Source organism: Rattus norvegicus, chromosome 20, assembly GCF_021556685.1.
Source record: "Rattus norvegicus strain SHRSP/BbbUtx chromosome 20, alternate assembly SHRSP_T2T, whole genome shotgun sequence".
In the NCBI taxonomy this organism is placed as follows: domain Eukaryota; kingdom Metazoa; phylum Chordata; class Mammalia; order Rodentia; family Muridae; genus Rattus; species Rattus norvegicus.
This window is the reverse complement of record NC_141553.1, coordinates 11,431,276-11,454,128: the sequence shown is the minus strand read 5'-3', so window position 1 is coordinate 11,454,128 and position 22,853 is coordinate 11,431,276. Positions and strand designations below refer to the sequence as shown.

Sequence of the window (22,853 nt, the reverse complement as noted above, 5' to 3'; positions counted from 1 at the left end):
TCAGCAACCAGCCAAGACCATTATACAGACCCGGGCCCATTGCCCACAGGTCGATACCCCAGCCATTCAGGGAGCAGGTATGGGGCCCACATGAGGCTCAGTAGCTCTCCTCAGCCCTTCAGGCAGAGTTAAGGACTCAGGCTTCCCTAGCCCCTTCCCAGGAAGGTTCCCTAAACTCCGGTCTTGCAGAATAGCCATGGGTAGGTAAGGTTTGCACCCAAGTCCTGATGACCCTCTTCCTGGGTTCCTCAGGTCATGCTATCCCGGTGACCGTGCTCTAAACAGGTGACTTTATTTCTAAAAAAAAAAACCATGAGGCTCTTTTCGGCCGTGTGGTGAGGCAGCCAGCTGACCAGTGAGGGAGTGGTGATTTGGGTCTGCCCAGCCAGAACTGGAATGTAAGGGCCCCACAGGTGCTCTGTTCTGAGGGGGTGGGGGGGTGGGGGTGGCTAAGGGAGGAGTCCCAGAGCAGCACAGTAGACCCCCAAATCCTTCAACCAACCACAGGCTCCGAGTTCCATGTGAGTTCCCCTTAGTGCTGGGATCTGTGGCTAGCACTGGGAGGGAGAGAGAGTCCGGGAGAGCAGGAACGAGGGTGATCGGTAAGCTCAGAAACCCTTGTCTATGCTCAAGGTGCGGCGTGTGACGTGCTCCAGCTCCCCAGACACGTAGTCGGCCATGCTGATGCGGTAGTGTGCCAACATCTTCAGCATCAGCCGCAGATTCAGCCACCACTGCTCCCGCGGCATACGGTGCCTGAGGAGGTCAAGGTTGGATAGTTAGTTACAGAACCAGACCCCACAACCCCTTAAACCCTCAATGCTAGCCAGGCTCCCTACTACAAACCCTCCCCATACTGCCCTGCACCGGCCATTGAACACATGCACAAGACTCCTTCTCTTCAGAGAGGGACCATGTTCAGGGGAGTTGCGGGCCTCCCAGTGTCCTCCCTTCTCCACTCAGCTCCAAAAGGACTTACTCAAAATCTGTCTCTTTCTTGAGTTCTGTGACCGAACTGAAGGCCACCACCTTCTTCCTCAGGCCGATCACACAGGCTGAGTCCGGAGCATTGGCAAACACCCGCCCTATGGGAACAACAGGTACATGGTACCCAAGTCCAAGCCTCCAGAGACCCTCAGAGAGCCAGGTCGGGCCAGTCCACATCACCCACCTTTGCGGTAGACATCACGCAGCTTCTCCGACATCCACAACATGGCCTTCACCCCCAGTTTGGTCCCATAGTTCCGGTCGAAGGGGGTTGGAGCGCCACCCTGGAAACATTAAAAAAAAAAAAAAAAAACATATCCCAGTTTGGAGGGACGGCTTAGTGGTTAAGGGCATTGACTGCTCTTCCAGAGGTTCTGAGATCAAATCCCAGCAACCACATGGTGGCTCGCAACCATCTGTAATGGGATCTGATGCCCTCTTTTGGCATGTCTGAAGACAGCTACAGTGTACTCATATATAATAAATAAATAAGTCTTATAATAAAAAAAAAAAAAGACAAACATGTCCCTGGAGCTGACCAAGGCCCACAGGACACCAGTTAGAAAGGGGGTCCTAGGCCACATGAGCCTTGCAATAAACATGGCCATCTGAGGGCCTCAAAGCGCCCAGAGGCCAGAAATGACACCTGGGCCACAGAATCTATAGGGAATGGCCCCACCCCTGGCCTCCTGAGAGCCACCATGAGACAAGGTCTATTTAGTAGGTGAGACACTAGGCAGAGAGTAAACAGTCACAGGATGACAGGGGCTTGGCCACTTCCCAGAAGAGGAGGTCTCAGTCCAGTGCTCAAGTGCCAGGTTTGGGTCTCAGCCCCACCCTCTCAAGATGAGAACTCAAAAGATGGGCCTCAGTCCTCTCTCCATGAAAGAGAAATGGGGACAGTCAATACCCCAAAGTGCTGGAGAATTAAAAAAAAAAAAAAGAACAGCTTGGCAAATACCTTCTCGGGACCATGCACGAAGCCTCTCCCTCAAGGGTCCTCCCAGAATTCCCAGAGAAGAAAATGGGGATGGAGATGGGAAACCCCACCCCCTCAACCCCTGACAGATGAGTACCGCAGGGGTCCTCAGAGCCATACCTGCTGCAGGTGGCCCAGCACGTTGGTCCTGCAGTCGAACACACCTCTGCCTTCCGAGGAGTATAGGTTGTATAGGAATTCCGTGGTGTAGTGTTCGTGACACTTCTCGTTCCTGTGGAGACACACAAGGCGGTCAGGGCTGCCCCAAGTCTGGCCCCGCCCCGCCCCGCCCCGCAGGCCAAACACAGTGTGGGATAGATGATAAGGTCTGGCCCCGCCCCGCCCCGCAGGCCAAACACAGTGTGGGATAAGTGGTAAGGTCTGGCCCCACCCCCGCCCCGCCCCCAGATCAGACAAAGGTAGAGTGGGATAAGTGATGAGGTTAGCAACTCCCAGTCCCTGTGCCTGCTCTGCCCATCACCCGCAGCAGCCTCACCGGAGCACCAGGCCCCTCTGGATGTCTGTCTTCATCTTCTCTGTCATATGCTCCACATTGGCCTGGGAAGGAGAGGTGGTAAGCTAAGAGGTGGGCAGACAGGACCCAGCAGCCTCAGGGCAAGGGCGAGGCCGTGAGCTAAAACGTACTACTTAAAGAGGGAACTTGCTGACTCCCATTAAGTGATTCGGAGGGCTAGTCAGACACACAGGTGGCTGCAGAGCACAGGAGCGGGGCTGGGCTCACCTTCAAGTCGTGGATGTTGAAAGGGTCCTCAAAGACGTAGGCGGCATCGGCGCCCACAGCAATGCCTGTCACAGTGGCCAGGTAGCCACAGTAGCCCCCCATGGTCTCTACAATGAACACACGCCGCTTTGTCCCCGAGGCCGATTGTTTGATGCGGTCACAACTCTGGAGGGAACAAGGGGGCAGTCAGGGCCCAGCATGGCAGCTCACTACAATAATCCCAGTTTAGTCATGATGTTGAGGCAAGTTCAAGGCCGGCTTGACCTATGTAGTGAGTTCTAATCTAGCCTGGGCTACAGAATGTGGGGAGGACAGTTAGAATCCTCTGTGGCTGTCGTCAGTCCCCAAGGGCCATAGGACACTGCTACAAAGGACCCGCGACAGGATCTCAAGGCAACAGCAATTGCATTCCGTACCAAGGGCTCCCACAATTCCACATGACAGCTCCTCTGGGTACTGCACAGACCCAGGGGCTAGGAGACCCACTAAGCAACCCACACGTGGCCTGACTAGACTCTCCAGGACACATCACCTCCATTGCAGCGTTGACGGCCGTGTCCGAGCCCAGGCTGAAGTCAGTGCCAGGGACATTGTTGCTGATGGTGGCTGGGATGACGCACATGACGATACAGAGTTCCTCGTAGCGCCCCCTAGCCTCCACCAGCTGCAGCACACCCTCGTAGGCCTGCAGGGCAGAAAGGGAAGTGCGGGGGTTGGGGGTTGGCTCTGAGGCAGGGTTCTGCCAGGGCTGGGGAGCCATCTTGCCCTGCCCTGTTGATGACTACATCTGGTACTGTGTTAACACAATCTACTCCCACCCAGGGGCTGCTGGGTGAGAGGCCTGGATGGAGCTGTCTGTCTAAAGACACTCGTCCTTCCAGAAAAGCAGGGTCCTAATGAGGACTGGAGGGTTGCAGCCGAGCTCCTGCGTTCAGACCCCACCCGTGGTCACGTTTAGCATGTGGCAAGGACTCACCAAGCACCAGGGTGTGCTATCAGCGAGGCGCCCAGGCCTTGCTAACCCTCCCCTTTGGGGCCTTCTATTTCTCCTGATCTCCTAGAGCTAGGATAGGCGGACTCTGTAAGGCTTTCAGAAGGTAAAATCCTAGCCCCAACCTACACTCACAGCTATGACCATTTGGCTGCCCTACCCAAGGTCCATGTGTGAGGCCTTGTGGACCCCGGGGCACAGCAGCAGGTAACCCAGGAGGAGAGAGCCTCACCTCAAAGCCACCGATCACCAACAGGGCATGAATGTTGTAGGTACGGAGATTTTCTACAATGGCCTCCAGGTGGGGCTTGGGCAGGGTCCTGTGGTTAGAGACACATCAAGCCTAGATAGGAGGCACCCAAGCCTCTGCCTGTCAGTCCCTTCTGGCTGAGGTGGTGACAGATTTGGACGGGATAACTTCCCACCAGTACACAACGTGACCATCCATAACCACCCCTGGCCGACTCTGTGGGGCATCTGGAATCCAAAACCACAGCCCACAGGCAGAGGGAACAGCCCGTCTCTCCTGAGGGACACCTCTGCTCCAGCTGCCATCCCACTGGGCATCACCACACTGCAGGGCACTCACGAGATACTGGCCGCTCATGGGGCCCCTGTCTGCTGAGCAGGGAGGTCTAGGGCTGACCCTTTAGGCCTACAGCCCTAGACCTCAGGACTAAAGTCTCTACCTGTCCCATCATCCAGGCTGTGCAGAATCCAGCAGCTACTCACCTCTTGGTCCCCAGCATTGAGCCACCACGTCCTAGCCAACCTGCCACATCATGCCAGCCCACTTCTTGCACCTGGCAGGAAGACCATGGCTTCAGGAAGGTGGCCCAACAGAGGTAACAGAGACCCTTTCAGAGCTGGCTATCTCCTCAAAGGAGGTCTCAGGGCTGATTAAGAGGACAGAGCCCGGGGTTGGGGATTTAGCTCAGTGGTAGAGCACTTGCCTTGCAAGCCCAAGGCCCTGGGTTCGGTCCCCAGATCCGAAAAAAAGAAAAAAAAAAAAGAGGACAGAGCCCCAGTTTCCACACCCGGAGCAGCCAGGCCTTCCCCGTGGTCTATCATGCTTCTTCATGTGCCTGAACTGGACTGTTCTGTTAACGCATCCCGTGCCCCTTAGATCTGCAAACGTGAGTGACCGAGCCCACAGCCCCCGACACCACCTGCGCCACGACACCTACCTGACCCTTGGCCAGGCCCTCAAAGCCATCATGCACAACGTACACTGTGTGTCCCTCGGAGATGCCAGTGCGTACCGCGGAGCGCACGGCTGCGTTCATGCCGGCCGCTGGAGCTCCCACATTCAGGATGGCCAGGGAGAAGTTGGACTTCGGGAATAGAAGGGATGGAAATGTAAGTCACGGGGCCAGATGGATCCTGGGGCCAGCCCCAGTGCGGTCCACCAGGTCAACCCCCTTTCATACAGAGTAACATGGCTGTCCCGCTCGCTCCGGAAAGTCCTGGGAAAGACTAAATGAGAGAGTGCAAGTCCTACATACATCGCCAGGCCTCCCAGCGCGGTAAGTGGGCACCATGTGACAGCCAGGCTCACAGGCACGGCCTGATGGGCTGGGTCAACAGCTGCTTCCAAGCCCTTAGGCGCCAGCCATCCTCAGACAGGAGCGGTACAGCCACGGTGGGGGAGGGGTAGCTACACTGTACCAAGAGCTGCATCACTGGCTTTGGATCTATGTTGATTTAGCCATAAGCTGTGGGAGCCAATGTGCCAGCTCCGAGTATCGGGTGGGACCCTGTTCTGGTCCCTGGAGTAGCAGGAACCAGCCCTTCCTCTGGAGATATCTTACCCCAGGATCTCGGCTATAAGAGAACAGCTCAATGCACCAGCCCTTACCCCTTCATCACATATCAGGGGTAAATTCACTCAATGGTCCTTAAGAAGCACTAAATTGTGTTTGTAGCTGGGCCCTGTAGTCACATGCAAAGCTAAATGCAAGCCTGGGTACATGGCTAAGACCTGAGGCAGGAGGATGGAGCTCCTACCGTGCACACCCCGGCCCCAAATTTTGAACTCTGCACCCCTTGAGGCAGATGGCAGGGTGGTAACAGCAAGGCAGGAGCAAGGGGGAAAATGGCAGAACCACCACATTGTACCCGAGGGCTCTGCCCTCTTCCTTACCTTCTCCTTAGACACCTTCTGGTGGGCGAGGAGCTTGTAAATTTTCCAGTTGTTCTCGAAGCTCCTGGAAAGGAAGAAGACTGCCGTTCACAGCCCTGCCGTCATCCCTCCAGCCACACACAGCCACGAACTCAGTGGGACACGAGGCCGGCTGCACTTGGGCAGCTCGCATGTGACTCTGGGAGCTCAGTGACTTCTCAACACAGGGCCAGGACTCAGCTCAAAACCAGCCAGATCCTGGGCAGTCAGCTTGTCTTATTGCTACCCCCCCACACACACCAGGGCATCTTCAGTAGCCACATGAGATCCGACAGGACACAAGGGTGTGTTTTCCCAGGTGACAAAGCCCTGCCTCAGGGCCAGATAGGTATCTGCAGGAGGTGGCATGCCATGCCACCAAAGACTAGAGTCCACACACCTGCTGGCCCTCCCTGTCCTCCAGTAAGGCGCACCCACAGCATCTGAAGCTGGTCACGACTCCTGTCCGTCCTGCAGTACTACCCCCAGCCCCCCATACACTTCCTATAGGTCCTTCCCTGGCCCATCAGTCCCTTCCACACCTCACAGTTAGCACTGTCATCACAGAGACTCCCTCCCCTCAGCTCCTACAACAGTGGGAACTAGTACAGGGCACAGAGGGGAGTGCGGCTCAGTACCTCCGGAGCACGGGATCGATGCTCATGCCCCCACTCCCCACTGCCAGAAATGATAGCTCTCCTCACCTGCCACGGAGCTGGATGGCCTCGTCAAACCTCTTCTCATCCATGGCCTTCTGCACATCCTTCGTCTTAAAGAGAAAAGAGCCAGGTTGTCAAGGAGGCCAGGAAGCACAGGCTGACACAGCCTGCTGGGCTCACGGCATAAGCCCAGTTTTCAGGAGGACCAAGAGGCCCACCCGGCCCTAAGCATGAGCAACAAACCAGTCTTGTGCTTCACCGGGCCCAAACCCCTCAGAGTCTTGGAAATGAGAGGACCCCCAACCCCATCTACCAGGCCCATAACTAATACCCAGCATGGCCTGAAGCAGGGCTAGGTGTGGTAGATGTCCTAAGAGGGTCAGGATCAAGCTTCCCTCCCTCCCCACAGTCCAGCATCCCAGGCATCCTTGTTTATCCCCAGCCACAGAGCCCTCAAACCTGATCCAAAGCCAGCATCTCCCTGTTTGGCCTCACCTATACCCGATCCTAAAGTCCCTTATGTGGCTACCCTGCCTGCCAGAGCCTTAGCCAGTAAACCACCCTTTCCCTCCCCTGGGAATCCCAAATACCTAGTCCCCTACCCAACACCACTACCCCCAGGAAGCTAAGATCTCCCTCCCCAGGCCCCTGATACCACTTGTCCACCCCTCTGGCCAGCTTCTCCTGCCTTCCTCTCCTACTGCAATCCTTGCTCCCTATCCTATCACATATACATAAGCAGTGGGACTTGGAAGGGAGCCCTGAAGGACAAGGGTTCTTCTGGAAGGAGGCTGCACTCACCACTTGCACACACTCCATGAGAGGCAGCCGCACAGACTGATTCCCGGAGAGGCTGACCACGCAGGCCGGCGTGTCCGGCGTGGCCTCCAGCAGCGCCATCACGGCCTCCATACCCATCTTGCTACTCTGTTCAGGAGAGAGGGCAGCACGGCTTAGGGCACACGGGGGCACCAAGTCGCCTGCTTGCTCTGCAAACCAACACAGGCACACACACACACACACACACACACACACACACACACACACACACACACACACACACACCCTGTCCCCGGCTTTCTGAGCCTCCTCCACACTGGCCCAGATCATGCAGCCTGGCTAGTGGGCCTGGTAAGAGGACATGTCCAAAGGTCTCTCAGAGCGAAAGTGTCAGCTAGGGCTCCAAGGTTCTTTCTACAACTTCCCTCACTGGGAGACTCATATACGTAACACGCCTGATAAACATGGGCTGACAGGATGGGACAACTAAAATGCCAAGAACTGTGTCACAGGGGACAGATCACAGCGGTAGGCTCCGGCACCACAGAGAGAACAGGCAGGCAGCCAGAGATGAAGGACTGACTCGTGGAAGACCTACTCCTTGAACAGGTGTCCCCTGACTCATATCCTGTAGACATCTGGGCTGGGAACTGGCATAAAGATGTTGGCACTCTGGTGACAACCAAACTGTAGTGAGCTGTCCTTTGTCCCTCACCTCTGCCCAGGAAGCTTGCACTCCCACCAATATCCAGGGCAGTGGTACAGTGATCTCAGGACATTTTAGATCCTGGTGGGGTGGTATTGGCCTTGTGCCCAAGTCTTGGGCTCCCTTGACCTCTTTAAAGACTAGAGTTTATATAAGGTGTGGAGAAGCCTGGATGAGTCAGTGAGTCTCCCCCCCTCCCCCTTCCCCTCCCTGTACCTCTTCCCCTCCTCCTCCCTCTGTCTTCCTCTGTCTCTCTCCCTCTCCCCTCCCTCCCTCTTCCCCTTCCTGTATCTCTCCCCCCTCCCCCTCCCTCTGTCTCCCTCCATCTCCCTCTCTGTCTCTCTCCCTCTCCCCTTCCCTCCCTCTCTCTCCCCTTCCCCCTCTGTCTCCCTCTCCCTCTCCCTCCCCCACTGACTCACGCATGCATGCACACATACAGACCATGCAGAGGCTTATAAACATACCAGGACTCGGTCAAAGGCCGAGGGTGTCCCTCCTCGCTGTACGTGGCCCAGCACGGTCACTCGTGTATCGAAGCCCAGCCTCTGAACCACCAGCTATTTGTCAAGAGAGCAAAGGGTCTGTAGGTTGCTGCAGTCCAGTTGTCCATGGGCCCAGTCCCCATGGTCCACCACCCATGTAGCCTAAGGTTTACCACCAGCCCTGAGGTTCCCAGAACTGGCCTGAGAAACAGGCCACATTATCCAAGTGTGGGGTTCATGTGCTTGTGTATGAATATGTGCGGATCGTGGGATCGTGTGCATGTACACGGAGGGCCCGTGTGCTTATGCATAGAGAGGTGTATCTGTGCATACAGGACGGCTGTGTTTCATGCGCTGCAGTCCTGGCTGTTCAAAGCTGAATGTAGTCTCTGAACCCCTCTGCTCAGTGTCCGCTGGACCTCTAGTTCTAGTTCTCTGTTCTAGTTACAGAGAGGACAGCAACTAAGGTAAAGACCGAGCAGAGAATCAGACGCTATGGGAGGACAATCACTGGCTGATGGGGTGGGAGGAAAGGTAGGGGCACCAGGCAGGTGCTATGTCTCCCTGAGGGATGCCTGTCACCACCACCACCATCACCAGAGGCTACAGAAAAGCTCTTCACAAGTCCTAACCACTACTTATGTCTCAGTTCCTTTAGTTTTGCTTTGAGATAAAAGTTCATTATGTAGCCAGGGCTGGTCTAGAATCTGTATGGATGCCAGGCTGGCACAGAACTCACATTCCTTCTGCCTCAGCTTCCCTAGTATGGGATTACGGGTGTGCAACACATCCGGCAGCTCCATGCTGTTGAGTGCTGAGTCTGGAGTGAAGGGGGAGGGGGCATACTCCATCACTCGGAGAGCCGACAGAGCTAAGACCTAACCTTGGGGTGCTGAGGGGCCCTGCCAGACTGAATAAAGTCAGGGCCCAAAGGGTTGGTTGGGTTCGCAATATGGAGGGACAGTGCCTTGGACCAGACCTGAATCCTCGACGTCTGTGGAGATCCCAGCCAGCCACCGTACAACAGGCAATGTCCCAGTGCCTGACTTTTGCCCAGGGAGGGGCTGACCCAGGAAACCCAGGACCAGCACTTATCTTTAGGAGATGCTGCTGGAATCGGGGGACCCGACGTGCCCCGAGAAGCTGCTACACTCACGTCTTTCACGTAGCTGGATGAGATAGGCTTTCCATGCCGGTCGATGGCACCCTCCGCGATGATGATGATGTTCAGTCGAGACCCCCGGCTCCGAGTCTATCAGAGAAGACACTGGGCTCACCCTCCAGTCATGGACCCCTCGCTGCACACGGCCACCATGGACAGCAAGCCTCACTGGGATCTAGGACACTGTATCTACAACCCACTTGAGCAAGGTGAGCTTTTTCCCCACCTCTGGAAGACGAAGAGAGATCGGAGTACATAGGGGAGCTGAGGCCAGCCAGCTAGGATCCTACTGTCCCCGTGGGGGCACAACAAGCAATAGGACGGGTAGTGAGGACGGGATGAGCGGGTATGGGATAGGGTGTCTGCAAGGGGTGCACTAGAAATAGCCATTCCTATAGTTAGCTAACCAAGGACCCTCAGGTCCCGTCTCAAGCATTTCTGTATCCTTCAATGCATCCCCCCCAGCCCCGCCAATGGCAACTGTCAGCCAGGGCTTCCAGGACATACTCTACCCAGCGGGAGGCCAACAGGTAGCACAGGGGACCCATAAGGCCCAACACCAGCTCTCTGTAACTATGACAGTGTCACATGCTCATCCAACCATCACGGAGCACTCTCACACCTAAGCGACCTCCCTCAGAGATCTGACAGACAGACAGGCAGACTTTCATGAGTATTGCCGCACAAGCCTACAAGGCAGCAATGACCCTCAGAGCCTCTGTAGGGACAGGGTGGAAGCAGTTCGTGAGAGTCTTATTACACAGCCTAGGCTGGCCTAGAATTTGTATGGTGCCCAGGTTGGCCTAGAACTCATGTTCTTCCTGCCTCAGGAAGCTGAGGTATAGTAAAGGTTTCCCTTTACTAGAGGGCTTCGTGGAAGAGGACGGGGGAGGGGGAGGCAAGGAGCCCGACCTCCTCCCCTCTCTCGATGGTGCTTGAGCAACGGACAAGGCAGGAAACACCCGTCTCTTCAGGAAAAAAAGCTGAAACTCGCAGAGGCCGATCGCCTTAACAGACGACAAAACCAGGTATGCACACCCCCAGGTACTCAGACCCCACTTGGCATTGCAGCCTCTATCCAGAAGCCACTAGGCCTTGCCCACCTCCATCCTGCCTGTAGCTTCACTTGGGAAGGTTCTAGAAACAGGTCTTGACCCCAGGAAGCTCTACACCTGTGGTGTGCCCTGGGGCTGATCACATGCTTCTACGGCTCCTTCAGAACATAGGCTTCCCAGAATATAGAAATAAAAGAGCCAAAGTCACTGGGCAGACAGGTCGAGTGGTTGACTGATCTCTGGGGCCCTGCAGGGCAGAGTTTACCTGCTTTTGTCAGAATCACCTCAGTTTCATCCCAAGAGCTATGTCCCAAGTAGCCTGCCCCAAACCAAGGGACTCTAGCTCTCTCAGAGGCACCTCCTCTACCAGACACACCATTTCTCTTGCTTCCAGGGCCCCCTAGTTAGGGCCTGGTATATACCACCGGCAGACACTTCTATCCCAGATTAGAACCCATCACCCTCACAGGAGCACAAAGCCGGTAGACAAGTTGCTAGCCCCCAGACCCTTCACCCTTTGGGCCGTTACACGGTTACCTCTCTTACAGGGTCCTTGTTCTGGGTCCTAGCTTATGAGGCCACCTCTCAGAGGCTAAGACCTAAAGGCCAGCACTCCAAGAAACAAATTCACCACGCTCCCTGCACTGGCCATAGAGATGAACCCAGACGGTGTCCTGAACATCTCCATTGGCTCTGCCCACAGTGCCTAGGACCACAAGAATGTCACGCCACCAGCACTACGAACCTCCCAGTTCCCCGGAGGAAGCAGATGGATGCTGCGAACCAATAAGGGAAGGACAGGTCCCAGGGACACCTGCCTCTGAGTGGCTGAAATCCCTGGCTGTCACTCACCTCCCCCAGCCTCTCACACATGAAGTTCTCCCAGCCATCCTCCGGGGGCGCTTCAGGGATGAACAGCCAATCGGCCCCGGAGGCCAGCGCAGACACCAGCGCCAGGTACCTGGAGGAGCAGAGGGGCCAGCCTGCTCAGGACTTCCTCCCTGTCTCTCTCCCTGCTGCCTGCCAGGGCTCCCTCATACTTATAACATTAAATGATCAACTAGTACATGCCAGGCACTGTGTGCCCCCCTCCCCCCTGTCCCCAACAGCCCCCAGTGCCCCACCTCTCCCTGCCGACTAGGATAGACCTCCTCACCCGCAGTGCCGTCCCATCACCTCCAACACAAAGGTCCTCTGGTGGCTGTGGATTGGAAGACGGGTGTAGATATCAATGCCAGGACCTGGGAGCCACACATCTTAGCCCACCACACTAGTCCAAAAGGATAGAGGTGCTGAAAATGGAAAATGCCTGTCTCCTCATATCTGGGGCTGCCTGCTCCCTGAGCTAAGAAACAGGCATCCATCTTTCAGACGGCTCTCAAGCATCTTGAGAGCCTGGTACCGATCCAGACTTGGTGATCTCTGGCTGGAACCCAAGAACCCCCTTCAGGCGCACCACCACAGTGGAACGTGACGGCCTCTGCCAGCTAGGGTGCACTGCTAATGTCCTACTGACACCCGGAGGGATGGGAACTGACGCCCTGCATCTCCTCTAGCAGGAGGCACGGGCCTAGAAGCCATCGGTTGAAGATACGGTTGCAGAACGCATTGGCTACCAGCACCCACGGCCCCTGCTGTGGCAGCCCCCACCATGAGGCCAACTTCACTACCATGACTGCAAGTCAACCGAGTGTGCACGGGTCCTCACCTACCTCTGGGCAGTGGTGGTGATGGCGTCGATGACCTCCATGATCCGGTGCAGGGCCGAGTCTGTGCCGATGGTCATGTCGGTGCCGCAGAAGTCGTTGTCGATGGAGCCCACCAGACCGGCGATGCTCAAGTGTGCGTAGTTCTGAGCTGTGGACTCTGAGATCTTGCCTGTGTCGGAGAAGCAAAGGCCAGGTGAGGATGACAACCTGGCCAGCGGCTTCAACCGCTACCCCTTTTTCTGCCTCGTCCACCATCTGAAAGGGATACAGCCCAGGCAGGAGGCCTCCAGAAGACTGTGGGGGGCACTGTGCTCCAGGTTCCCCACAGGAGACATGGAATGTCTGAGATGTCACCTTCCACACGGCAACCTTGGGACTTGTCACCCAACCCATAGCTACACTTCTGCGAATAGATGTCTATGCCCCACATCAGACTCTCTCCGGAATCAGTTACAAGCAAGACCACCACACAGCGGAAAGCATACTGCACACATTGCGCATACTGCGCTAGAACACAGCCTTGACCTCATGCTGACCTCACCACCTGCAGACGGCTCCACGGTCCGGAGCTGCTCTGGAGCGGACCTAACTTCCAGCCACCTCCAGAGCCACGTAAGAACCAGATCTGCACAGACCCACCTTCCTTCACCAGTTCCTCCAGCAAGCTGCCCCACTCGTTGCGGAAGATGTTGGCCCCCGTGAGGCTGCCATCCCCACCGATAACACACAGGTTGGTGATGCCGTGTTGGAGCAGATTGTAGGCCGCTGCCAGGCGCCCTTCCCTCGTAGTGAAGGCCTTACAGCGGGCACTGCCAATGATGGTGCCGCCCTGCATGGAAGAATCAAAAGCCTTCGGGTAGGGTTGCGAAAGGTCTCTGGGGGGGATCAGAGAGATACTGTGGCTGGATGAGGTGGGCCCCATAAAATTAGATGGGGGAGAAGTCTCTAGAACCTTGGATAGCTCCTCCCACACCCTGGCCTTTCTCCTTGAGTCCAAAGCCTTGGGGAGTTTCCACAAGTCTTAGAACTAGAAAGCACGCCCCCCCCCATACATACAATACAGACCCCAACATACCCACACACACACTTATACACATCACACACACACACACACACACACACACACACACACTTATACACATCACACACACACACACACACCACCCACCAGGCAGAACAGAACCTTCCTTGTCTCCACCACAGCCTCCCTGGTCTAGACTGTGGGTGTCTCTTGGTGTGTGTGTGTCCGTCTATCTGCCACTTCTATATGTCTCTCTGTGTCTGTGTGCCCATAAGATCTCTATACCAGAAGGCCTCTGTGCATGACTGCACGCCCACGTGTGCTCACACACTCTCAGGGTGGGAAGGAGCCACCCGGCTTGGAGCCTCACCAGCTGGATGATGTTGGAGACACTGAGCCAGTTGGCTGGCTTGATGTTCTCGCCTCCTTCCACGAGGCCCTCGTAGCCCTGCAAGCAAAAAAGGAAGTTTGAGATAGCAGCCCCATTGTGGCCAGAAGCAGTTAGCGGGCTCAAGGAACCTAACAGCAAGCCCCGACACTTGCAGGGCCAGCATCCTACGTGAGGCTCTGCGCATGCTCTACAGACCTAAGAGTCTGCTTGTTACAGAGGAAAGCACACAGTATGTGCTTGTGGCGCAAGCAGACACCCAAAGACTGTCCCCAAGCTGAGCTCGTGTCACTTGTACCCAGGTCAGAGAGTCGAGGCCAGGACACAGAAGCCTCTAGGGAAGGCTGATGTCCCTCAGAGATCTGCCCAGTATGAGTGGTGGAAATGACCTGGTTGTGGTCTGAGGGGACTAAGAGTGTACCTTGCTACACGACAGCATAACATGACACCTTCTCTACCCACGTGCATATGTAATGCCTAGTTTTAAAGGCAAACGTCAAGCTGTCAGAAACACACACCACACACAGCTCCTCAGAGGAACAAGCACATGTTTTGGATAGAAAGGCCCAAACCCAAGGGAGAACTCACAAGTCCCATGAGTAATCACGGAAAACAATGTCCTGTGTATCCCCAGGAACTTGTGGTCAATTCTTCACCCCAGAGCAAAACGATGAAAGTTCAGGTTGCTCAGCACCAGATAGCTATCTTTCATAGATAGAAGTTTTGGATTGGATCCTAATGAGGATTCAACTTGGCTTCCTTGCAAGCCTCTGCTGCTGCTCATCAGACAGCGAGGTGCCAGCCAAGTATTTCTACCACACTGCGGTGTCCGCCTGTGGGGTTTTATACAAGATGGGTAAGGGATATGGGTATTTTGCAAAAAGCTATGACAAGATGGATGGCCTCCACCACGAAGCTACGAAGCCCTTGGGGGGAGCGGGGTACCAGGGAAAAGGGACATTTATGCTTAGCCTGGGCTGCCCAACTCCGCTCCTCTCTGTGCTCCCTGTGCTCCTCCCTGTCTCTTCCCTGTGCTCCTTCCTGGCTAAGTGGTAGGACCCTAGAGGGTAGACAGTGAAGGGTCAGCTCGGGCCACAGCAACCACACCATCAGCTCTGTCTTCAACCCTAAGGAGCCACAGGTGGACAAGGCACCCCAGTCTGGGGACTAGCTAGCTCTCCTAGTTCAGGCTAGACCAACGGTAGCTCCTCTGGCCACTCAAGACCTCTAGTCATGACAGGGAAAAGTAAGACCATTAACTGCAAGTCAGAAGACTTCAGACACCACTGCTAAAAAACCAAAATCACTTGAGAGTCAAAAGTAATTCTTGAAATAAGCTTAAAAACAAATAAGCAAACAAAACAGAACAAAAAACGAAAAAAGGACTGGAGAGGGGGCTCAGCGGCTAAGAGCACTGGCTGCTCTTCCAGAGGTTCTGAGTTCAATTCCCAGCAATCACATGGTGGCTCACAACCATCTGTCATGAGATCTGGTCCCCTCTTCTGGCCTTCAGACATACGTGCAGGCAGAATGCAGTACACATAATAAATAAATAAATCTAGAAAGAAAGGAAGAAAGAAAGGAAGGAAGGAAGAAACAAAGAAACAAAGAAAGCGGTATCTGCAGAGAGGTTGGTGCTAATTCCACTGCCCCAAGGACAGCTGCCTAGTCAAGGACTCAGAACTCAGGTGATTTCACCAGAACCACCTCCCCATTGAATTTGTAAAGTACAGGTGAGGGGCAGGTACAGGATAAAAGGAGGCCTGTCATTGGAGGAGAAGGAAGGATGGGCGGGAGAAGTTTGAAGGAAGAGGAGGAGACAGGAGGGAGAGGGTGAGAAGCCATGGCAGGTGATGTTAAGATTCTGTTCTGTGGGGACTGGGGATTTGGCTCAGTGGTAGAGCGCTTGCCTAACAAGCGCAAGGCCCTGGGTTCGGTCCCCAGCTCCAAAAAAAGAATAGAAAAAAAAAAAAAAAGATTCTGCTCTGTGTATTTACAGGTTGTTATTAATGTTCCTAAGGGATGGATGGTACCGGGCTTTGTATGTTTAAGTGAGCAATTATATGGGTAAAGATTATTGTGTTGTGTGTCCTTTTTTTTTTAAAGATTTATTTATCTTATTATATATAAGTACACTGTAGCTGTCTTCAGACGCACCAGAAGAGGGCATCAGATCCCATTACTGATGGTTGTGAGCCACCATGTGGTTGCTGGGATTTGAACTCAGGACCTCTGGAAGAGCAGTCAGTGCTCTAACCACTGAGCCATCTCTCCAGCCCTGTTGTGTGTTCTTTTATGTGAGGGTTTGAGTGTAGGAAAGTGTGCGGCTGGGATGCATTTCCGCCAAGATTATCTAGCAGATATCTTGGGGCACCACGGTAGCAGGACCCAGCAGGGTAAAAGACAATGATACTTTTTTTTTTTTTTAAATTCTTTTTTTTTGGAGCTGGGGACCGAACCCAGGGCCTCGCGCTTGCTAGGCAAGTGCTCTACCACTGAGCTAAATCCCCAACCCATGATACTTCTTTAAAATAATATTTTTACAACAACAGAGGTCCCTTCAAAGGAAGGGCATGCAGGTCCGGCAGCAGAAGAAAAGTCTCTCTCCAACCATAGTTGCTGACACCCTCAAAGTCCAGGCTCCTCTCCTCCTGTGGGTCTCTGAGCTCAAAGGTGCAGCCCCCATTTATTTACGTAGCCATTCAAAGACCATCCACTAGGAGATAAGGGAGGACTCATTTCACACTTAATTTTTAATTAATTAACTTTTTTTCTTTTTTTTTTTCGTAGCTGGGGACCGAACCCAGGGCCTTGCGCTTGCTAGGCAAGCGCTCTACCACTGAGCTAAATCCCCAATCCCAATTAATTAATTTTTTAAAGTTAAAAAAAAAAATGGCACAGAGTGCCAGGCTTATCTCTTAACTCACAGATATCCTTCTGCCTCTACAGCTGGAGTGCTGGGATAAGAGGCACTCATCACCTATTTCTGGCTCTCAGTATTTCCAGGGAACCAAAGAGGCTAGGATCCTGAGGAATGGGGCCTTATAGAGAGAGCTAGGACCTGGTTCTCCCCATTTGAGCTCCCATATTCTCGGGTCACCAGCCACATCTGCCAGACTCCTTTGCTTCCGATCTCTGAGATTCCACAGAGGGGTTTGCAGGGTTCTCCCCACCACCCCCATCCAAGCTTGAAGATTGCACTCAGAGAGGGAGAAGGCAGTATCCTATATGTTAGCACCCGCACCCCCCTCCACACACACACTCTTTCTCCCACCCCTACATCTGTAGAGTAGAAGGCTGGGTATGGCCCTATCATAACTTGGGACCAGGGCAAAGGGACAAGGACACACCCAGCCTGGAGAGGGAGGAGCAGAGGCCCTATGGGAGACTGAGCTGGGCCTGGATACATTGTATATAAAACGTGAATACGATATAACCTCAAGGTAATACAAGGGAATTCAGGGACCTGTGAGGCAAGGAGACCAGACACCCAGGTAGTGGGTTAGGGAGAGAAAAAAGAAAATGGCTCTTTTACTACAGTGCCTGCCGGAGCTCCTGGATCCCCATTTTGCTTACGTATATGGCGTTCTGCCTGCACATATGCCTGCAGGCCAGAAGAGGGCATCAGATCCCATTACAGATGGTTGCGAGCCACCTCTCCTGCCCCCCACTTTGCTTCTTATAGGCCATAATGTCGGAACAAACCAGGACAGTGTGGCCCAGAAAGGGAGTGGGGGAGGGCAGTCCTATGTCCCTAAGGCTCTAGGCAGAGACCTGAGGGTGAGGTGGGAGGTGGAATTGTGCTAAGACAGCGTAGGTAGGGTGCCTCCTATTGGTCCCTCCTTGTTGGTCTTCTTGTCCTGGCTGGTCTTCTAGTGACTGTGGGACACATATCAGTGGGCACAAACCTCATAATATGTTTCCAATCTGCAGATGTCTTGGCTCAATCCCCCCCCCCCCCCCCCAGGTAACATACATTCTGCTAGTCCAGACCTAGCCACCTGAACGCTTCCAAGGTGGCCAGAACACAACAGACTATCCTGTGCCACAGAACAATGTGTTCCGTGCAGGAGCACACCTAGGTTACCTCACCATAGGCCACCCCCACCTCCACATCCCCCACCACACCCAGACTTACCTCGTAGATGAGGAAGACTTTGGCCCCCACATATATGCCCATACGAGTCACAGCCCTGACAGCAGCATTCATACCTGGGAAGGAATCAGGGCACACCATCAGTCTAGGACACACCATCAGTCTAGGACACACCATCAGTCTATACAGGGAAAATTAGCATAGCATCCCCTGCAGGGCATAACACCCCTATTCCAGTGAGCTTAGGGCCAAGAAATCAGAGCCTGGTATTAAACTGTTCTCCGGAAGACTTTGAAAAATATGGCAGCTGCTCTCGAGTGGCAGCTGCTCTCGAGTGGGCCTGCTTTCCTCCCATTCCCAGCCTGTGTCAACCTACACATGGCAATAGCAATGCCCTGGTCTCAGTCAGCAGGGTCCTCACTCTTGCAAATTCCCAGAGCCAGGTGCTAACCATGGGGTCTAGACATGAGATATGGGGACAGTGGAACCCAGAGTGTAGGGCCCAGACATCTGCCATAGGCTAGTGTACAGGGCAAGAAGATGATGGGGGCATTGAAGACCATGCTGCCTCTCGGGTCATACACCTCTCCCTGGGCCTTAGCAAGCAGTTGAGCAGAGCACCAAGGGTCACTGGCTGTACCTAGCTGTAGGGGTGCCTCCCCTTCTCCTCCTCTTTTTTTTTTCCCCCAGAGTTGGGGACTGAACCCAGGGCGCTCTACCACCCCAACCTCCCCTTCTCCTCCTAACCCAGACTGGAAATTCTACTTCTGCTCTGCCTCACACCTTCCTGGGACCCACAGCAGGAAAGGTCATTGTTCCAGAAGTAGCAAATGCCTCCCATTCCCTAAGCAGATGGAAAGTATTGATGAGGCTAAAGTTGGAGGGAGCCAGGAACATCCCACACATCCAGACTGCCGAGCACCAAGGCCTAGAAAGAAGAGTCCACAGCCAAGGCTGGGCATGGGCTGCTGGCTCCCTCTGCTCTCACCTAGGTGAGGACAGGAGAGATGAGCTTAGTCAGTCTGCAGTAACCACCATGCTTCCTTCCTCCCCTTAGCCCATGACAGCAGGCCCAGAGGATCCTGGTAGGGGGGATAGGCCTAGCAACTGAGATAGAATTTGGAGATGCCAGAGACCAGCGACCCACCATCCAACTGCTGGTCACCTCTGACTCCAGGGGGAAGCTACATACTCCTGTGAAGTTCAGTCTTAGTTGTCAAGGGTATCTTACCAGGCAACCTGGAAGCTGGGTGGATAGAACACTATAGGGCTATGTATATCGTACTCCTCCCGGACACCATAAAACAAAGCCTACATTGAGCCCTAGAAACAATACAGGTGCCAAGCCAAGCACTGTGCTCAGCACTCCAGGAAACAAGATGGCAGCCCTCATGGAGACTGCCCTTCTCGTTACAACAGGGCCCTTGCAATGGGACCTGGGAGAGCAGATGCCCAGTGAGAGGATCGCAAGAAAGCTGCTTTGGCAAACGTTTCTGTTAGTGTTGAACCACTCTAGAGTGCTGATCACTGTGCTGAGGGCCTGAGGTCAGGGGATGGCCAGAGAGGGCAGCACGGTCTTCAATGCCGCTGTCACCTTCCTGCTGTGTATGCTAGACTGTGGCAGAGGTCTGGACCCCACCCTCTGTGTGCCACTGTCCCCACACAATTCATTTTATAGCCCAGAATTCATGGCAATCCTCCTGCCACAGCATCCCAATTACTGGGATTACAGGCCTAAGCCACCCCACCCAGCTAAGTACCTTTTCCACTGCACTTTGATTTGCTTTTCCTTCTCAGAAATGAACAGGGCAAAGACCTCGCCCAATCAAAGAGCCATCAGCAGAAAGCAAGCATTGTCTGTTGGTCTGTCAGCTGATAGCCATAGCTGTCCTATGAAAAGCCAAAAGCTGGTTATGCATTTGCTGCAAAAATTACCTCAGAGACATGACCTTTGGGGAAACAAGGTGTTATACAGACACCAAGAGACGATCCGGGGCCTACCAGAGAGTTACTCATCAGCTAAAAGACCGGTGTCTAATCCTAGATCCTGCAGCGCAGGCAGCCAGCAACACAAACAGGAAATCGGTGTCTCCCCTGACTACAAGGAAGAGAGAGTCACTGGGCAGTTTAGGTACGGGGAAGAGGCCGGAAGGAACAGCCAGAGTTGACCCCTGCTTAGTCTGGGATGTGACTGAGGTCAGTCAGGCTCCTTTGTGGTGGTTGTTTGGTTCATTGGTTTTTTTGTTTTGCTTTGGGTTTTTTTTTTTTCCCCACCTGTTGTTATTTTTAAACAAAGTCCTCCAACCAAACAGACATTGGTGAGCAGCAGCCCTCCACAGCTTGCTAACGTGACTCTGGGCCAACAGGAAGGGAGAGAGACTCTGGTCTGAAAAGAACGGGTCTTACTGCCTGGCTAGAAGGAAAAAAGAAACCTTTTCATAGGCCAGAGGCAATGTTTGGGACCAGCCAAGGAGCTGGTCCTCTCTGGCCAGGCCAGGACTGGGTCTAGGCCCATGTTGCCTCCTCAAATGAGGACTGGTGTTCACATGATCAATGCATGTGGATGGGGCTCTGTGAGCACACCGAAGGCATGAGGAACCCAGCAGCTGACTGAGCACAGAAGCAGCACTGGCCTGAGGAACACACCCACAGGCAGCTTCCACAATGTAGGCAACAGAAGGCTCCACTCTGCCCCAGGCCGGTTGCCCGTTGCCTGCGGATACTGCCCTACCCAAAGAGAGTTCTGAGGAAACCTGTAGAGCTCTTGCCCTGAAGCCAGAACGAAAACATAAGCAGGTTTTGCCTACCCTCGCCTGACCGGGAAGGGCCTACTGCCTCCAGTTCCTCCACCAGCCTCCAAAACAAATGTCTGTCACCTTGGTAACCCTGGTCTGGCAGCTGCCCACGGAGAGTAGCTGGAACTCCTCACCCAGAGACCACTCAATATTACCATCCCCCATCCCTCAGATACTGGGCCCTCCGTTGCTCACACAGGAGCCTGAGATGAGATAGTCTATGCCTGCCAGAGCCAGGAGCCCTCCCTACCAATGGGATACAGGACTCTGCTGGCCTCAACGAAATGCCTATCTAACGGGTGAGGTGGACCCAGCCAGGGACCGCTCTTGGGGTCCACTACCATGGGCGATTCTTCCACAGGTCCCTGGCCCAGTCTCAGTCACAGTGGGGCTGTACTCTAGGGTACAAGATACAGAGCCCTGAAAAAGGGTTTGCTGACTGCCAGCCTAGACTAGACCCAGGAGACCCAACGGAGATTTGAGATTTCCAACATGCTGGAAGTCAGCGTGACATTTTTTTTTTCCTGCCTTCCTGTGCTTGCAACTATGATTCTAAAATGTAGCCATCCTGTGTCCTTCCCACCCCTCCCTTAGGTAAGGGCCGGGTAGTCAGGAGCCTGCGCTGGGGTCTGTATTTCCTGAAATGTTTGGAAAGAAATGGCTAAGCCCAACTGCAGTGCTCCGGGAAGCTAAGCCCCTTGAAGCCCCACGCGTCTTCCTCAACCCTCAGCTGGGTAGTATTGTTCTTCCGCTGGACCCAACTAGAACCAGAGACTTTGCATATCAGCCGTCAGCACGCGACCAGGCCACTAAGAGAGGGGCTGAGGTGAGAGCAGATCCTCCCAAACCAGGCGTTTCCCTAGCCGTACCAGGTCGAGCAGAGGCTCTGCACGCTGAACTATTAGCCGTGTGGTGCTTGCCCGGTTACAGCGGTGAGAAATGCCCTAAAGTTCCCTACCCCCAACCCCAGCTCCATGCACTCTGTTCTCCACCTAAGTCTCCACCCAAGGGACAGGAAGCAGCCCAGGCGAAGGCGTGTGGGCAAGCCTGTCTTACCCTCACCCCATCCTAGTACAGGCAAGGTGGGAATCAGAGGCTGCACGGGGAGGGTACAGGGTCCCTAATCCTTTCAAATTCCTGAGCTGCGAAACTTGGCCGACTGCCCTCTCAAAGGTCCTGACACGTGTGGCCTAGAAAGGAACAGCCGTGTGCCCTAAGTCTGCGTGCTGCGCGGACACACCCCCAAGCCGGGCGGACCTAGGCAGCGCGAGGGCGGGGCGTGCCAAGGCCCGTGGCCTGCAGCACGTACGCCAGCGACCCGGGGCGGAGTCTAGGGACAGGGACTTGGAGCCGCGGCGCTCGCAGGAGGTTGGCTGGCCACCTATACCCAGGTCCCTAGGCGAGGGGCAGTGGACGAGCTCGAAAGATCCTAAAGATAGGCAGAAACCCCAGATCCATCCCTAAACACGCCTTCGAGCCCCATCACCTTGCGCGTCACCGCCGCTTGTCAGCACTCCGATGGCCTTGCCAGCCCCCGACATCCGCAACTTCTCCAGGTCCACGGTAGCCATGACCGCAGCAGAGACCAGGAGCCCGAGCTCCTCTCCCGCCGCTCTGCGTTCCGCGCGGCTGTCGCCTGTCCCCGCCCCGTGCCGCTGCCTGTGCGCCCCGATCGTCCCGCCCCGCCTGGCTCCGCCCCCACTACAACGTTTGACTGACAGGCTCGGGGACCTGGTCGCCCCTCTAGTGGCTGTTGGAATAGGTAGCTGCTAGAGCGCTTAGAAGGGCGGAGCACGCTCCAGTCTACAATTGCCTGAGCAGCGGTTCGGGAACCCAGGGTCCCCAGGCACGCCGTGGGACTCCCCAGGTGTGATCCTACCCAGCAGCTAGGATCAACGTCTTCACCAAGGGAATACACAACCTGAGCCTGACTGAGTTTCTGAGCAAGTGGAGTTCATGCTACAGCAAACTGATTTTACAACTGTCCAGGCGTTGTTAAAGGAAACCTGTAGCCAAGTGTCACTGGCATTTTACATTCCACTTGGCCAGGATCCTGGAGCTGCCCCGGAGGTGCAGGTGTGGCTTAGGTGAGCATTCCTCAACCGCACCTTGAGTTGAGTTAGGCTTGCAACAGTCTCCT

At 54.7% G+C, this 22,853-nt stretch overlaps 1 protein-coding gene across 3 annotated transcripts; it reads right to left on the bottom strand.

Moving 5' to 3' along the window:
• Positions 1-267: 267 nt before the first annotated feature.
• On the bottom strand, positions 268-22,351 carry Pfkl (phosphofructokinase, liver type). 3 transcript variants are annotated; one of them, XM_087596970.1, is made up of 23 exons: positions 22,200-22,351; positions 17,961-18,034; positions 17,358-17,426; positions 13,805-13,882; positions 13,053-13,242; positions 12,417-12,582; positions 11,861-11,905; positions 11,557-11,665; positions 9,644-9,739; positions 8,470-8,562; positions 7,321-7,446; positions 6,565-6,629; positions 5,843-5,906; positions 4,887-5,033; positions 4,432-4,502; positions 3,932-4,019; positions 3,241-3,393; positions 2,709-2,873; positions 2,463-2,524; positions 2,087-2,198; positions 1,172-1,271; positions 980-1,085; positions 268-756 (listed from the first exon to the last, which is right to left on the bottom strand). In XM_087596970.1, exons 1-23 carry the CDS (start codon positions 22,282-22,284, stop codon positions 609-611), a joined length of 2,412 nt encoding a protein of 803 aa, XP_087453096.1. In that variant the 5' UTR covers positions 22,285-22,351; the 3' UTR covers positions 268-608.
• Between the last annotated feature and the right edge of the window lie 502 nt (positions 22,352-22,853).